General features: G+C 36.2%; 1 protein-coding gene and 1 long non-coding RNA gene across 4 annotated transcripts in view; one reads left to right on the plus strand and one right to left on the minus strand.

Moving 5' to 3' along the window:
- Positions 1 to 18,639, plus strand: part of LOC149796486 (uncharacterized) — an 85,574-nt gene that overhangs the window by 31,402 nt on the left and 35,533 nt on the right. For both annotated transcript variants that reach the window (XM_089961200.1, XM_089961201.1), the window contains 4 exons: positions 724 to 869; positions 3,895 to 4,016; positions 10,119 to 10,291; positions 15,421 to 15,534. In XM_089961200.1, coding sequence (XP_089817326.1) covers positions 724 to 869; positions 3,895 to 4,016; positions 10,119 to 10,291; positions 15,421 to 15,534 — 555 coding nt within the window. The remainder of the gene's footprint in view (positions 1 to 723; positions 870 to 3,894; positions 4,017 to 10,118; positions 10,292 to 15,420; positions 15,535 to 18,639) is intronic.
- LOC149796487 (uncharacterized) overlaps positions 1 to 18,639 on the minus strand; it is a 65,861-nt gene that overhangs the window by 23,617 nt on the left and 23,605 nt on the right. For both annotated transcript variants that reach the window (XR_016421704.1, XR_016421703.1), the window contains one exon: positions 15,879 to 15,948. This is a non-coding gene — a long non-coding RNA (uncharacterized LOC149796487). The remainder of the gene's footprint in view (positions 1 to 15,878; positions 15,949 to 18,639) is intronic.

An 18,639-nucleotide genomic window follows, 5' to 3' on the forward strand; every position in this document is an offset into this window, starting at 1 on the left:
TGCATGCACTATTGCATTCCTTGCATTGCTCCCATTTCTCCCTATTCTTTCCAAAAGAAAAAGTCACTTCTTTCTAAGGTTTAAGTCAAGGTCAAATCCTGCATGCTGTGTGTTTTTCATGTAAGTCCTCCTCACCTGTGGTAGTTAATCCAGGTGATTGTTGATGAATTAACTATATATGGTTGGCCACAATTTCAAGGTTCCATAATGTGACTTTCATCCAGTAAAATCTGCCTTGTGTTGGTAGACAATGATAATAGCTTTTTAGGGAGATTGTAATTATACTGGTTTTCAACAATTAATACGAAAACAATATTCACATGTTTCTTTTGAATTTATTATCTTTTTTTTATATGATAGAAAAGAGTGCTCTTTTTTATGTCTTGCATGCCCCGTCACAGTGGAAAAGTAGGTGGGTAGGTAGATACTTGTCTTTTATGCCCCGTCACAGTAGAAAGGTAGGTGGGTAGGTAGATACTTTTGAAGTAGTTACACATGATGTCAACATAATATTGTCTATGCAGTACCAATTGATCATTCATATTTCATTTTAAAACTTTATCTCTAAAAAAACATGATTGCCAAAAATATATTTAGTATAAAAAAGGGGCCAAGATCACTTTAGTGTCAATTTATTTTCTTCATGATAATGTTTACAAGGCAACTTGAGAGTAATGAAAAGAGAGGTGAGTTTGGTTATCACTGATTACAATCTGGTTTCAGGTTGCTCTCAGTGATACCATTTTATTCATACCTACCCACAAAAGAAAATATCAGGCAGAAGACTGATGTACAGTATGTCACAGATACTGTCAAGAGGACCATTGCAGCAAAACGGAGTAAATTTCAAAACCAGTCTAATGAGAAAGGTTTGTTTTATTCTTGGGGTTTGTCTGTAATCTAAACTCAAAAATATGAATCTCATGAAAAATTATCACTACATTGCTTCCTCTATTTTGAGTGCCTCAGTATACTATGGTCACTTACAGATTTGGTTATGGATCCCATTCTATACAACTGCCTGAAAGTAGGATGTATTATGTTATGTCCATCGCTGTTACCAGTTTTATTTCTGCATGGTGATGTGTTCATTGGAATCAACAGTTACACAAATTTGTGGTAAGTTCAAAAATCCTGTTGATTTTGGGGTCAAAAAGTCAACAGTCAAGGTAACTGTGACTGAAACTAGAAATATGATTTCCACACAACAATTTGAACTCACTCCCATCTTCAATTACAAATCTGATTGGATGGCTTGCACTTTGGATGAAGAAGAAGCCTATCAAAAGTCAAAATCACTGTGACAGTAAAAAGGAAAATGATTTCTGCACAGTAACATTAATTATACATAACACACCTAGACCAAATTGTGTGGATGGCCTGCACTTGAGGCATGGAAGATGTCTGTTGGTGGATGGCCTGCACTTGAGGCATGGAAGATGTCTGTTGGTTTGATGGATGGCCTGCACTTGAGGCATGGAAGATGTCTGTTGGTTTGGTGGATGGCCTGCATTTGAGGCATGGAAGATGTCTGTTGGTGGATGGCCTGCACTTGAGGCATGGAAGATGTCTGTTGGTTTGGTGGATGGCCTGTACTTGAGGCATGGAAGATGTCTGTTGGTGGATGGCCTGCACTTGAGGCATGGAAGATGTCTGTTGGTTTGGTGGATGGCCTGTACTTGAGGCATGGAAGATGTCTGATGGATTGGTGGATGGCCTGCACTTGAGGCATGGAAGATGTCTGTTGGTTTGGCGGATGGCCTGCACTTGAGGCATGGAAGATGTCTGTTGGTGGATGGCCTGCACTTGAGGCATGGAAGATGTCTGTTGGTTTGGTGGATGGCCTGTACTTGAGGCATGGAAGATGTCTGTTAGTTTGGTGGATGGCCTGCACTTGAGGCATGGAAGATGTCTGTTGGTTTGGTAGTCAGATGGTAATGGTCAAGTCATTGTGACTTAAACGGAAATGGGTTTTGCAGAATAACTCATGTTGTGGAGTAAGTTCCTTGACCAGACTTCATGGATGCCTTATTTTTAAGGCTGTATAATACCTATAGATTCTGGTGTCTCAAGGTTAGAGGTCATGGCAATTCTAATAAGAAAATAATGGCTTCAATTTAGCTTCATTCAGGACTGCATGCCTTGGCCAAAGTTAAAGATCATTGAGACCTATTCATGAGAAATCTCCGGAGTCAACCATACCCTAACAGTGCCTACACATAGGACTGTTCAATACAGGATGGTCATACAGTGTGCCATTCACTGTATTCCTGTTAAGATTAATACAGCTTTAAATTGAAACTACTTTGGTATAAGGCAAATTTCTTATTGTGCTCCACTTCATGGCTTACAAGAACCCTGTTATGAAGAGGGAATGATGTATTTATAATTGGTTTTCCAACATATCTTTGCAATGTTTTGTTGGACTTAAGCTGAGTTTGGCAGCAGCTTTATATCCATGATACCTTCAACTGTACAAGTTTTCATAATTCAGCATCATTATTTAACCATTGGACTGATTGCCTATTATTCTCAGACATCGGTTTCTGCAGCATAAGAGTTCTTGAGGTCACTGAATTTTAAGCGAATTTTAGAAGTGTACATCTTTATATTGATTGACTCTTGCTTGAGTTTGATTGCCACCATTTTATGTCATTATCATTTTTATCAAACCCGCCTTCTTGGAAGCTGTACACAGTAATCACTTTGATATCCATGTGCATGTCTGTCTGTCTAAGCATCAATATATCCACACGTCCATTCACACCCACGATTAACCTAAATGATCAAAATTTGCATGTGACAAGTTTTTCAAGAACATTTGGTCACAGAGACATCCTGCTTGGTATGTGGATTCATCTTGATGTGTAAAACACCAATTTACCTAAAGCTCATGGGTGAACTTGACATTCAAGCTATGGCCAGTGTTTTGTTTAGATGTATAACCCTATTTGTCAGAAAAACTTTTGTTCCATCAATTTTCTTTTAAGGCCTCACAGAGCAAATTTTGCAAGTGCTGTCTTTTGCAGTGCAACTTCCTCAATCAATCGGTCCATCAGTATATTTAAAAAATGGTTTTGGTAGGTAGCAGTAATTGTTTGAAGGCGGTAGTCCACCTTTCATTTTTGGCAATGGACTTCTTCCAGACAGAACAAGGGGCCCCGAGTGGCCGAGTGGTCTAAAGCGCTCGCCGTTACGGATCACTGCCATCTCACCTCTGTCTGCGTGGGTTCGAGTCTAGGATTCGACCAATGTGGGTATGTGAGAAAGCTTGCCAGTAGCTTCTCGCGGGTTGGTGGTTCTTCTCTGTGTTTTCCCAGGTTCTTCCTCCACCATTAATACTGGCCGCCATGCATAGCCTATCGTGTGCTGAAAAATGGTGTTAAACCCCACAACAACAACAACAACAACCAGACAGAATATAAGGAATGTAAATACTCTCTGCATGCTTTTTTATGAACAGCAAAAGATCTTGTCAGAATAGAGTAAGTTCTTGCATCTGCCTTGATATAGCAACATTTATTTAATATATGGTGAAATCTCTAAAGACCAAAACTGCACTAAACTGAAATTCTCAGTTAGCTGACTTTTGAAATTGTTCTCTCATATTTACTGTCCAGTAACATTTTGTCAGATCACAGAAATTTACATAAATGTACATGTGGAAACAAAATTTCTAGAAAGACAGTATTATATTAATAAAATATAAAATAGTCACTAATAAGTTTACATAATTTTAACTAAAGGGCCATAGCTGTCTACATATCATACTCATTTAAGTGACATTTGAGAACTTTACTACGTCAAAAAAAACCTCTAAACCAAAACTTTTACTTGAATCCTTGGAATTTTAGTCTTGATGGGTTCTGCTGTATTTATACATTTTTCTTTTAGATATGAAAGCTCCAAAAGATCTGCTGTCTATACTTTTGATGGCCCGAGACGAGGAAGGAAACAGTATGGAGGAAGATTTAATACAACAAAATGTTCTCACTCTGCTTGTAGCCGGATATGAAGTATGTTACCAGTTTGAACATGATATTTATTCTTGGATAGCAAGTCATTTGATTGATGATGATGAAGATGGTAACTTGACAATTTGAGCAAGATTTTTATTCTTACATAGCGAGTCATTTGAATGATGATGCTTGTGCAATGTGCCCTCACTGTATTCTTATTATAACATAGGTATGGTCACAGATTCCATGGAATTGGCCTAATTTCGTTTCATCATTGCTTTTTAATTTATTTCTTCATCAACTACATTATGAGACCAGAATGCATTAGGAGTACAACCTCTACCTTGCAAATCCAGCTAACTCAAGCAAGATTTTGAGAACAAAAGTACTAACAGTCATCTGCCAAATTAGGTGGAAGTCAGACAAGTGTGATCTCCCCTTAGATAGGTGGGTTGATGCTGAATCCTATCTGTTCAACTACTGCTTCTGCTTGTGTTAGGAAGCACTCTTTTGGAGACCTTGTAAAACCATTTCCCATTTGTGCCATTTTTATGTTTGGAGAGATTCTTGAGTTTTTTTTGGCACAGGGAAGTATATACTAACTACTTTTTTTCAATTTTTCTACTCAGTTATTTCCAGTAATTCTCACTTTGCTGGTCTAACCTCGTCTGCATCATTTAAAATTACCGACACTGTGGTCTATAGTACATCAGTTTGAATCTTAGTACTTGACCTAGTGTATGAATTCTGTTAATTAATTCTTTTGTATTACATACTGATGATATACATGTCTCATCATAGTATATGAATTCTTTCAAATAATTCTTTTGTATTGCATACCATAAAAGTCACTCTTGTAATTTTGTTGGACACTTGTATTCATCATTAGCATCTTCATGTTAAGTTCATGAGATGCTTGACTGATTTCACCTGTCGATGCTATTGTTTTGCTGTCTTTAGTTATATGTGTCACACTTTGGGTAAAACTAGATGCACATGGTGCAAATATTTTAAGCTGTCAGAAGGTAGCCACGCTACTTGTCTAAATTATAATGGGTTTAAGCTGTCAGAAGGTAGCCACGCTACTTGTCTAAATTATAATGGGTACAATCCAGGTTATAATATGACATGCATCCAATGGAAGAAAATGTATGTGCAACTGCCTTTTCAGACAGTGTCATGGGCTAGTGGCAGAGTGTAGGATGAGGATGCCATAAGCATTGCTGTGGATGTCACTTCAGTTAACAGCTTTTTATTGATGGAATCTTTGAAGGTGGAGAGCTCACCTGTCCTGAAAAAATTAAGCTGGTCATATTATTATGTGCATCACAGATGCTCAAGCCCCTCCCTGACCTTGATGATTAGATCTCAGCAGTACCTACTGGGCCAATTCCAGCTTGGTATGTTGTCCCATCCAGATCAGCAATAGCATCAGAAGATTATATACTGTGGACAATACAGCTCCAAGGTGTCCTCAACTGAGGCCTAGAGAGACTGGGTAGGGTGATCAAATATCTCGCCTTGCCCCATCCTAGCATCATGAAAGCAACACTGTAATTGAAGAGTGCATGTCCTCTATCAGCAAGGACTTTTCGCATCAGAGGTGGATCAACTATGGTCAAGAGCAACTCTGATATGGACTAAAGCTCAGTCATGGCCCACAGCCAATGTGGGTATGTGAGAAAGCTTGCCAGTAGCTTCTCTGGGTTCGGTGGTTCTTTCCAGGGTTTTCCCAGGTTCTTCCTCCACCATTAATACTGGCCACCATGTATAGCCTATCATGTGCTGAAAAATGGCATTAAACCTCACAACAACAACAACAGTCATGGCCCATCACACTGTACAGCATCTATCCAGTCATGAATGCATGGCACCATACCTAATTCATGGATGATTTGCATAGGGTGTCATTCTAGGACCATCAATAACTCACACAGGGATTTCCAGAAGCTGGCCAGAGCTATGTCTCACACTAGACTCTTCCTAAACCATTGATAATCTGCTCACTTATCCTCTGGAGATTACAGTATGGTTTCATCCCCATTTTAGTTTACCATCCTTCTCAGAATACTTCACCAGCTGCATCACATGTATTGCAGGAGACATCTGTGTTTCCCAATTACTCTTTGTTTGGGGCCTCACACTCATAAACTCTGTCATCCAGACTTGATCCAGCAGTGTCCAGAGCAGTTTCAGTCTTCCTCACATCTATTGAGTATGTTGCAACCCTAGTTTTGTCAATCTCCCAACTATGCCACTTTCAGCCATATATGGAGTTATTGCATCCATTGATATGTTGCCCAGCTGACATTGAGATAGCAGAGTCTGTTGATTTATTACTTTATTTAAAGAAGTATCCTTAAGACCTTTATTTTCACAGAAACAGCTTTGTTCTAATTTTCACAAGGCTTCCTATATGTCTTTTATGCCTCTTTTTTTCATACTTAAGTCCCAGCTGTCAACAGGAACACTGCAGGCCTCAAAATATCAAAACCTGCATTAGTCATATGGATTGAAAGTTGTTTATACACACAACAACTGGTTCAGAATGTTGTAGTAAGATCAATGACTTGGTATCTTTGGTTAAAATTCAGCAATTTTAACACAGACTAGCCTTTCCAATCATTAGCCTGTACTACTATGCTTGGAATCAGTCTTTTGTTCAGGGCTTTCAGTACACACTTGATAATTCCGTAACAGCATCAGTAAATTTACAACTCGTGGAAAGAGATGTCATTCTCTCCTCATCTGCCTTCTTTAAAGATCCAGAAGGCCACACATAAATCACAGCTATTGTCATCAAACCTGGTCACATAGAGAAAATAGGATACAAGAGAGGCAAACTTTGCACAGGCCCCATGTGAAGAAATGAACCCTTATTTCAGGGTAGAGACTTGAGGAAGATGGACCACCCACCCCATTCCTCAAGAACACATAGTTTCTGAAGGCCAGTGACAACAAGCAGTGGTGAGATAAGGATCATTTTCTTAACTAATTTCTCTTCATATGAGCCTCGTTCCAGGAGAAAATGATGACATGTTTACGCTGTTCTATTTATACATTCCAGTAGTGGGAAAATGATGACATATTTACACTGTTTTATTTATACATCCCAATAGTGGGAAAATGATGACACGTTTACACTGTTCTATTTACACATCCCAGTAGAGGGAAAATGATGACTTGTTTACACTGTTCTATTTATACATCCCAATAGAGGGAAAATGATGACATGTTTACACTGTTCTATTTACACATGCCAATAGTGGGAAGACTCAGGCTCTTCATTATGGAATGGGAAACACTTTGCCCCTGTGATCCTTGGATCTTACCAATTGTCTCATAGGGCCTTTACATGGCATTTAGTGCCCTCCCTCTACCATTGTAGAGAGTTCCCTTCTTTTTTTCCAAGTGATCTATTCTGCAGTAAAAAATGCCTGCCTTCTCATAGAAAGGGAGATAGAGATTGTTTGAAAAATGAACTCACCAGGACTTTACTCAAGACCAGGCCAAAGCCTAATGTGATGCTTCTGCCAGTCATAGACATAAGCAACGTCACCCTATTCATTCAGCCACTTTAGTTCTGCATAGAGTCACTGAGACTAGTTCTAAATGCATCATAGACCTAAGCAACCTCAGCCTTTTCATTCAGGTATACCACTCCGGTGGCCTAGTGGTTAGAGCATCCACCTAGGATGCAGGAGGTCACAGGATCGATCCCCTGTTCAGCCAAGTTGTACCAAAGACTGATAAAAATGGTACCTACAGTTGCATCGCTTGGCACTCAGCATTAAGAGGTTAGTATTGGGACTGGTCAGCCTGGTGTCAGGATAATGTAACTGGGTGGGACATCATGTCACATGTCTGCGGGATGATGCCCCAGTGCTAGACATTAATATAAGCTGTCACACCGCAGACATCGTAGCGATATGACTGAGAAAGAAAACAAATTTAAGCTACGTTAAAAATCCAAATCACACACACACATTACATAACTACTGTTTTATTTATGTTCATATGCCTATATCCTAATTTTTATGTCAATTTTTATGTCATGCAACACATGTAATAGCATCTCGTGAGATCACAAATAATGTCATAACATCATGCAAAGGAAATGCACAATGATGGAGACATCTTAATGTAATTCAGAGTCATTTCAGATTTCTGCAGTCTGGCCTAATGAAATCAGGTATTTTGTCATGTGATAAATAGAATTTTATATTTGTGCTCATTTCAAATGAAATTTTTGAAACTCATTGAACAATTTCCATCTTTTACTCACTAAGGCTGACAAAAGATAGAATAAATAATTAAATTTGTTTAATACATTTCATGTGAAATGAGAATTCATTTAAGATCCTCAATACAAAGGATACATAGAAGACACCAACTTGTTTTCTTCATGTGTCCACTATAATCAGGGTTCAAGCAGATAGGTTTCATCTTGATGTAGTTGAGATGATTAAGTTCATCACAGTACTTTGAAGTGTGGCCCTGAATGAGAGCATGGTTAATTTTTGTTGCAACTTTACATTTGTTGTCTAACTGGCCCACAAATTTGTACCCCACTAATGACACCAAATTATCTGAAATCATTAGGATGAATTTGATGAATGCAACAGGGATTTTTAGATCAGATCAGTGAGACAATTATGTAGATCAATTCACAACACTGACCATTGCCCAGTGTTCAAACAGGCTGAAATAAAGTAGATCAATTCACATCACTGACCATTGCCCAGTGTTCAAACCAAATATTCATTAGTTTTTGCACATGTGCATTTTGCTTAGAGCGAAAACAAATAAAGACCTGTCAAATGTATTGATCGTCAGAATTTTATCAATGTTTTAATCAGTTTGAAAACCATTGTCATGGATGTATGCTTTCAATTGCATTTAATCATGTAAAAGATAAAGACTACTAACAAAACAGACCCTTAAAATTCTTTCAGCATATGCCACAGTTGTTGTATAAAACAGTCACTAACTTTAACATGGAACATTATATAACAAACTTTTTATTTCTTTTTTCTAAAATATATTACTATAGTTTCAATAATATGTTTAAAACAATGTCTTTTATATATATGTGTTTTAAGTTGGCTAGATGGTGTGGACTCTAAATCTGTTGGTCCAGTGTTTAAGACTTGCCGTCATAAAAGAGTCATACAACACATTTCCACCTTCCTTTATTTACCAATTTACAATTTGACAAGTTGAAGAATCAAGACAAATGTGTAGAGCATTCACATTGAAACACAGTCATGTTAAACAAGTCATCAGGGGAATTAAAGATTGTAACAAGACCAATGCTGGAAACATTTGTAAAAAGAAAGAAAGTATGGAAAAGAACTGCTGTGAGTGATTGTTGTAGGTGTTAAATTAAGCATAAGTGTGATCATATATTGAGTTTCTTTTATTTCATGAACCTCATATACATGATGAGGTAATCACTTACTAATACATGTTTGACTATGATTGAAACATAAATAATGAAAAATCATGTAAATAAATTGTTTATTCAGGTCAGTGCCTGTCTGAAATACAATGTCAATGCATATCTTCAAAATACAAATATTTCTTGAACCTGTTAAATAATTTAATTTTGTAGTATATTCTTGTCTAATAAAATACACATATCACGTATTAAATTTTTCATTTATTCTTTTTATTTGTAAGTGATCATCATACTCAGGATTATTGAATTCTTGACTTTACAGCTTTTTATTTTACCTATATTTGCTCTTTTCAGGCAAAGTTTTGACATAATTACTCATTTTAGCAGGTATCGGAATTCACTTTTTTTTTTCTGCCCTACACAAAATCTGCATGTTAGCAGGTGTTTGATATAGGTGCATATCACTTGCTTAAGCTTTTCAAAACCATTGCATGTAATATGCACTCTTTTCACCAACTCTTCAACCTTTATGATAAATTTGATATACTATAAAATTGTCACATGCAGCAGACTCTATATATAGCATCACAAATTTGCCATCAGAGTAGGGATATACAAGGTTACATTAAAATGCGATTTACCAATAAAGAGCAACAGATGTTATTTGCAGTATGACAATAGTTGTAGATAATTGGATCAAACCAATGGAGATTGTTAACTTGAGCTGCCAAGCTTATTCCTTGTTTGCATCATTTCAGACAACAAGCGTTGGTTTGACTTGGGTAATGCTACAGCTTGCCCAGTATCCAGACATTCAGAAGAATGTCCGTGAGGAGCTGAAATTGCTCATTCCTGATCCAGCTACACCCCTGACTTTTGAGCTTCTTGATAAACTTCATTATCTTACATGCGTTATCAAGGAGACAATGAGGTAAGATTTTATGAACATGGTTAATGTAATTCCTACATTTAACTTTGCTTAAAGATGAGTACATCCACTGATTTTTATGTCATTTGACAAAAAACTTTTATGTAAGAACTAAGACCCTTTATGATATGCTCACTCCCCACCTCTAGAAGGCAGGCCCCTAGATCCTAGGTACAGATATTTCATAATCAAATTATATTGTTAAGTACACAATTTCCTTCTAATATCAGCATATCTTTTTCAGAATATAATATGGTATTGAAGAAAGGACCATTGAAGCTAAGTGATGAGGTCTGGAAAATTGACCATGAACATAATTGGTAGCTCAGTATATAGTACAGGGGCTTAGGTTAAGAAAATTAAAAGTTTTGTAATTTTAGGATCATTTTAATGAGGGCTTTCATGACTGATCTACATAATGTAACTTCGTTACTGTGCTGTTGGGCAAAGGCGGGAGCAGCAAACAGTAGTGATAAATAGAAATCAAAAGTTAAAAATGGGCAAAATTTTACTCATCTTTCATTAAACTGCCAAATAAAGATCTTCTAGCTTTATTTCAGCCTGTTAGAAAATGGAAAATATTATAAGCTTTGCTAAATGTTACCAAATACCTTTCCTCTCCACACTAAGTCTCAGTATATCTGCCATCCAGACTTTGTTCTGAATGACTGATTACATAACTGTTGTATGTAAGCATGAAAAACCTAATTAAAGGTATAGTCTGTCAGAATGTTGGACTTGAGCTGGAGCTGGAGTTTCTTGCCAGAAGAGCATGGAAAATACAGAAGTAGATCTGTTGCATAATACACCTCTGATCTGGGTCTATGTTGGCTAGAAATCTTTAGTAGAATAAAAAGTGTAAATCTGATCTGCCAACACATTCTGATCCAAATCTGTTAACAGAATGATGTGCACTTTTTATATGTAATTATTTATTACTTCATTAACAAAAATTCTAGAAACATAATGGGTCATTTATCAATATAAATTGATCCAGTATTTCTGTTTAAAAATTATTCTGGTTAGAGTAAGAACTCTAACAAGGCCATAACTAGACCCAGAGGTAATGTGTATACCATGGGATGACTAGCAATACATTGTGACCCAACTATAACATGGTAGTTTGGAGCCATAGAACCCGACTGTGTTATAGACCGAACCATGTTACAAGCAACCAGGTCAGTTAGCTGAAGAAAATGATGCACATACCCAAAAAAATTGCAGGGGGGGGGGGTAGGTAATAAGTTCGGGTGGTAAAATATGTGCTTCATCGGCACAGTTACCATCTTAAATCAGTGCATATTAAATGAGAAATACACCTCTAGTGAAAACAGAGAAGGCATATATAATAGTTTACTGTATTTAGAGAACCACGGATTGGTACATATATGTGTATACTGTTTATATATACATGTCTAATGTGTAGCATGAATAGAGTATCAACACTGTACTCACCGCGAACAGCATCACATACATTTAATCCACAATACAAGTAATTCCTTCAAAAATATGCATACACACAGATTTAAAATATTCAATAATTTTGTCACAGGTCGTATTGGTATGAATTCAGTGGAAAAATATAGCACAATCATGTAACGAATGATGAAGTACATTTACTTTTCAGTAGGTTCCAAGTCAGTAAAAGTTTGTTTGCGTTTTAAGCTGCCGTTGATAGCGTTTGTAAGCATAAACGTTTTCCCTGCAAAAAGGAAACTTACATGGCACAATTAACATGTTCCAGTCACATTGGAAAATGCAAAAATACGTCAGATTTCATTACATTTATTTAAGTTTGGTACTGACTTCCTTTGTAGAAATGTTCTTTGTTTTTATTGAAGATTATAGTCAGTGAAGGGTGCATGCGTTATTGAAATCAGGACAGCTTTGGAGAACCGAACAAATGCCCAATTCTTATTGTGGCGGCAACATCAAATAATTGTATTGCATGATCGAGACTGATTTTTTTCATACATTTGAGTATGTTTTCATAACAATCGGTACTTCAAAGGTAATCTGTTCCTTTGAAATTTTAGCAAATTAATTTATCTGGGTACATTTTTGAAAAGGAATTGGTTGTCACTTGGTCTATCCTAGTTACTGTTCCTCCCTGCCTATTGACTAAACCAATAAGTAAGATTTTTTTAATGTTTTTTTTTTTTTTTACATTTGTGGTAGCAGCATGATGCTGCCTTCCACGCATGCATCAGAAATTTAACAAAGGGTCAACAGACAATAGAGACTTAAGTGTTCTGGTCTGATGACAGTGATTATTACAGAAAATGTAAGTGTTCTGAAGGATTTAATTCTGAGTGAAAAGAAGAGAAATTTTACTTACCATCCACATACAAATGTCTGTGTAAATATATTAATTACTAGCGAGCGGCTGAAAATTTGATGAAAAATAGATTACGAGATAATGCCTTGTCCAGTTGATCTCCGTTACCAGAAATGTCAACAACAAAAATGCAGATGTCTCACAACATACATTACTCATGCTAGATGTCAAGTGGATTATGATATAACAATGCACTGTTTAGATGGTTTGTCAATATGGACAAAGAATTTGTTTCTGTAAGAATAGATGAATTTCAGTGCATTTTATATCCAGTTTGCTGCTTCCTTTCATGGGGCCTCTAAATTTCTCCACTACAAGAAAATTTTTGTTTAATCAAGTTTAAACAGCCAACAATATCGCCAGTTAAATAAACTCGGCAGATGATATATTTTGCCACCAATAAGGGAAAAAAATCCAAGTTTCTGACATTGGTGAAGCCCTTCCTGATCCCAGAATAAACTTTTTACATGTTATTTTTCGTGCTTTTAAGAAGAAAAAACTACTTTTTCGTGTACAAGAAAAATACATATAAAATTTCAGGAGCCACGCCACGGTCGTCTTTTATTATTCATATGCAATCTCTTCCCCAAAACGATAATCAGCAATTTACATGGGGTTTTTTTGTACTTTCAAGAAAAAAATTGTTTTTTCCTGTGCGAGAAAAATACATGTATATGAAATTTCGGGAGCCTCATCACGATTGTGTTATATCCAAATTCATGTTATAATGGAACTTGCTATAGCTGGTCACGCTGTACATAACTGGGTAAAACAAAATGGCAGAAAATGTCTGCTTAAAAATTAAAATACATGATGTTATGACATATTTATGGTCCATATATGTGAAATGTTTATATATATATACACACACACACACATATATATACACACACACACACACACATATATATACACACACACATATATATATACACACACAGTGCGACCCTGCAATAACTTGAATTCAAATATAATGCAGTTGTGGCATTGCCCCCTCAAAATTTCATATATTCATTCGCACATGAAAAAATATTTTTTGTTCAAAGTATGTGAAATAGTGTATAAAAAATGTATTATCATTTGGGGAAGAGATCACCTTTGAATTTGAATACAATATGATCGTGGCATGGTTCCTGAAATTTTAAATACATGTATGTGTACTTTTCTCAGTATGAGAAATAATGTGTAAAACGTTTATTATCATTTTGGGGAAGAGTTTGCGTATGAATTTGAATATAATCCAATCGTGGCATAGCTTCTGAAATTTAATAATTTCACCAGGTTCTTGAATTGTTATGCCAAAATATACATTTATCCATGAGTAAAGCCAGTAAGTCGTCTTTGTGATTGTCTTCAATTAATTCTGTATACAATCGTTGCTCAAACAATAGCCGACATGTGTTTCTTCTTTAACTGCACACACAGCCAAGCAGCAGACAATGCTGTGGTTGATAAAAGATTCTCACAATTTAATAGGCATCAAAAACGAAAGCCTTCAGCATGTTCACTGGGCTTGGCAGTGTTATTAGATGCAGTCATTTGACCAGTAATTAATGCCCACTTTTTTAGCTGAAAATTGAAAGGGTATGAAATTGTACATGTGTTCTGCTTAATAACTTTTTTACAAGTGACTCATGACCATTGCAGGCCTAGTGCACTTAGTTATCGGGTTTTACATCTGTATGGTGTTTGGTTATGAACTCATTATTTTATAAAACTATTTTACTGTTATGGAAAAGCAAGTTCACAAATGCATGTCGTTCTCTGCACTTTGCACAATGATTAGTATAGCACTTTTCACACGTTTCTTTCAATATTCACAAAATCTGAAGTAAAAGTTATATGCATGCTGAAAATATGTGTTGATTGTTAATTATTCTTGCTGTAGTCTTTCAAACGAATAGGCCTACAAGCATTAATTATTGGAAATTTACAATGGATAATGGTACACGGAAACTGATTTTAGCAGTATAAAATTTGTACAGACACTGTTCATAGACCCTGGAAAGTAGTGAACCATACATGTGCTTCATCTTTCTTAACCTAATTTTGCTGTTAATTTTTTCCATTGAATTCAAACAATGATCTGTGACAAAATTATTGAATAATTTAAAATGCAGTTTATGCAGTGGAATTACATGTATAATGGATTAATTGCAAGCCCCGGCCATACAACATCAGACAGCAAGTAAACGGTGTTAATACTCTGTTCATGCTATATATTAGATGTTGAATTCAGACACAATGATCTGGGACAACATTATGGAATATTGTAAATCTATGAGCAATTTTTCTATGGAATTACATGCATTATGGATGAAGTGCATGCCACGACAGCACAGTAGTAAACCTTGTTGATACCCTGTTTATCGTATACATTAGACATGAATACACGCAGATGTGCCAATGAGTTGTTCTTTGAAAAAAATAAAATACTTGTAAACCCTGCATTAATGCGACCCCGCTATTAATGAGATCCAAATTTTTTTACCCCAGTTATTGTGTTATAGCAGGGTTCCACTCTGTGTGTGTGTGTGTGTGGGTGTGGGTGTGGGTGTGTGTGTGGGTGTGGGTGTGTGTGTGGGTGTGTGTGTGTTCAGAGTTTGAGTTTTCACTTTCATCCAATCAAAAGTTAAGTCCTATTTCATTCTTCAACACCAAATCTTAAGTTCAAATTAAAACTCAGAAGTTTTATGATCTTTATTCCTGGACACTATGTAATGGCAGTTCTGGATCTTAGATCTATACATTTCATCAGGATCATTGGACCCACTAGATCTTGTTCTTCTCATAGACTGTTCCCTCCAATATCCAACATCACCAGATGTGCTATTCATGATGACACAATCAGTGGATACAGGATCCCAGCTGGCACAATTATCAACCTGCACGTTGGAGCCTTACACAGGTAGTATCATTATATTTTCTTATATCCCAATCTTGTTTTGTTAAAGACAGGATTTTCAAACCACCCATTGGACTTGTGATGCCTATCAGGCAATGTTGACCCAGGGGTACAATGGAGAGATACATTTTAAGATTTTTATGGAAATAAATCATAGGTGTAATTTGATGTTCAGTTTAGAACAGTTTTGTATTATCTGGTGTTCACAGTTTGGAACAATTTTGTATTGTTATCTGGTGTTCACAGTGGGAATATATACCCAGACCAAATACAATAGTTGCTTTCTAAGTTAAACAAGTTTCCTTCCTAAAGAGTTTATTCAAATGAACTAAGGCAGTAGAGAGTACCTGTATTGCATGTGACTTCATACGAACAGATATGCCAGCCTTTACCCATGGAAATTTCAAATAATGGAATCTGAAATAAAGATAGGAATACTTGAAATCTGTATTGAGTAATCTAGCTTGTTTAAAGTAGTTGAAACATTGCTGCTTACAGTAATCTTTCTGTCCATGTGACATGCTGAAGTGGAATGGTATTTGTCCAATATGGATGCCATGCATATTCCATTTACAATGTCTGTAGTACATGTTGGCATGATACTTTTCAGATGATTTCACTTTTCTGTTTTTCTCACACTTTCTCAGGTGAATCAGAGTACTGAGCATGATTTTTGATTGGTTAGTATTAAACAACATCTTTGAAACAAGCACTTAGTTACACTTTCACAAAAGAATTGCAATCATACGTTATAAGCATTTCTCTGATCTAGATATACTGGTGATCAGCTTGTGGCTTGTTTACATAAAATTATACCAAACCTGCATATAGAATTAGATTGCAGTGATCATGATGGCATAGTGTGAAATAAAAATTGGAATGATTCAATCAAAATCAGAATGACTTGACTCTGTAAGAAAGATAGCTGCTTACTACAGGTGCATTTGAATGAAATCAAGTTGTTTGAAAAGTCTGATTGATCAAAAGAGGTGATCTATCAAATGAGCTGGACTGTGTGTGTTTTGGACTTTTAATGTAGCTTTATAAAATGTTATGTCATATCACTACAATATCTGCAGTGCGATAGTTTGTAGTGATGTCTAGCACTGGGACATCATGCTGTAGACATGTAGCATCATGTCCCACCCAGTCACATTATCCTGACACAAGGCCAACCAGCCCTAACACTAACCACTTAAAGCTGAGTGCACAGCAAGGTAGCTACTTGTATCATTTTTATAAGTCTTTTTTTATGACTTGGCTGGGTTCAAACCTGTGACTTCACGCATGCAATGCTGATGCGCTAAACACTAGGCCACCAGAGCAGTTTGCCAATGTCATTGAACAAGTTTCATTTCCAGCATGCCCTAACATCAGTTACAAGAGTTATAACCAGGGTTCCCATGCTACAGGGAAGAAGTTGGGAGAAATGATAATTGTTTCCCGACCATGAAAAGTCCTTGAATTTAGCAGATATCAATGAAAGTCTGAAAAAAAAACGGGAATTTTCCACCACCACTTGATGTCCAAAACAATTGCATAATTGAGTCATAACTAAACTGATTGTGAGTTAAATTTATCAGGTATTAACCAGAATATTTGGAGGGAACTGTATGGATCATTTGGGTGCTAGCAATAAACATTTATGCTAAATCAGTTCAAATACTCAGTGGATTAGATTTGCCTACTAGACTTTTATTTTCAAAGTCAGCTTGATATCCGTATCTTTCCTTACATGGAAGGTATGAAAACCAGTCTATCATCACAAGAAGCCAACATGTTGATGGCAGAGTGTAGCCGCTTACTGGATGGCCTAGCAACTTCAAATGTTGTTAGATCAAATGATACATGCATGAAATTGATATGAAAATTATTTTCTCAAAAACTTGTGAGTATTAAAATTGTTATGTTTTTACTCTGCTGAAAGACAAGATAAAATTACGTTGTTGATGAAATGTGACCTGGTACTCACGATTTGCATAGCTAGTTGCATGAGTGCACAAATCTAATGACCCACATTTTTAAATGTTGCAGAGAAAAAAAATTCTGCTTGATAAATCAGACTGGCCAGATTGCAGGTTTTTACAAAAAGTAACTGACTTTCATTTAATATAATTGAATTTCTGTACAAAAACATTATAAAGGAGTTTGTTGTTGATATCACATGACTGTTGGACTTGCAATGTCATCATTTGAGATTTGTGAAGTCATGTGACTAGTAATGCAAATGGCAATTACTGGGTCAGGTTTCATCTAAGCCGTAGTTTCGTCTTGTCTGTCAGCGGATTAATGAAATAACGATTATAATACTTAACATTTCTGAGAAAACAAATCATTTTCCTATCGATTTCATGTGGGTATGAGATGATATAACACAAGTTTAAATTTTATAGGCCCGCTGTTAAGCGACTTTCATAAGTCGCTATCCCACGGGGGGAGCAAATTCCAAGTTTTCAGTATGCAGTTACAAAGACCCCACACCCCAACCTAAATGTCCAAATATGAAAAATTATGTGGGAATAGTCAGAGGAAACTCAGATTAGAAAACAGACTATTTGTTTAAAGCCAAATTTTTATTCCAAATTGTTGAATCTAAGAGCTGAAATGAGAAATTTTCATCCCTTGTATTTCAATGCTGTCGGGCATTTCTGTGCACCTAAGGTTTCCTTCTGTAATATTGAAGCAAAACGCATACCAAATTCGACGGATTGATGAAAATAAAATACTGCAATGCTTACCATTTGAAAAGAGGCAATTGTCACCAGAATATTCTGTTTAAAATAATATTAATTTTGGACACATGGGATACCACCCCCGTGTTTTCATGACTCGTGAAATGTAGGACAATTCAGCGCACAGCTTTGAAAAGATGTAATATCGGGTTATAGAAATGAAATACATTAATTTGGACTGTTTCTGTCAGCAATTCATTTAGGTAATTAGGTCTGGTTTATAGCTTGTTTTACAAAATTCAATGTAACAATGCCAATAAATGGCAAGCAATATTAAGCCAATTAAACCGATCTTGTAAAAATAATTACTAAAGTTCAACATTTTATTAAAAAAATAAGCTGTTATGTGGAAGAGAAACAACAATGAATGGGGTGC

The sequence above is a fragment of the Sinohyriopsis cumingii genome, chromosome 6 (assembly GCF_028554795.1).
Source record: "Sinohyriopsis cumingii isolate HCF-2022 chromosome 6, ASM2855479v2, whole genome shotgun sequence".
NCBI classification, from domain to species: domain Eukaryota; kingdom Metazoa; phylum Mollusca; class Bivalvia; order Unionida; family Unionidae; genus Sinohyriopsis; species Sinohyriopsis cumingii.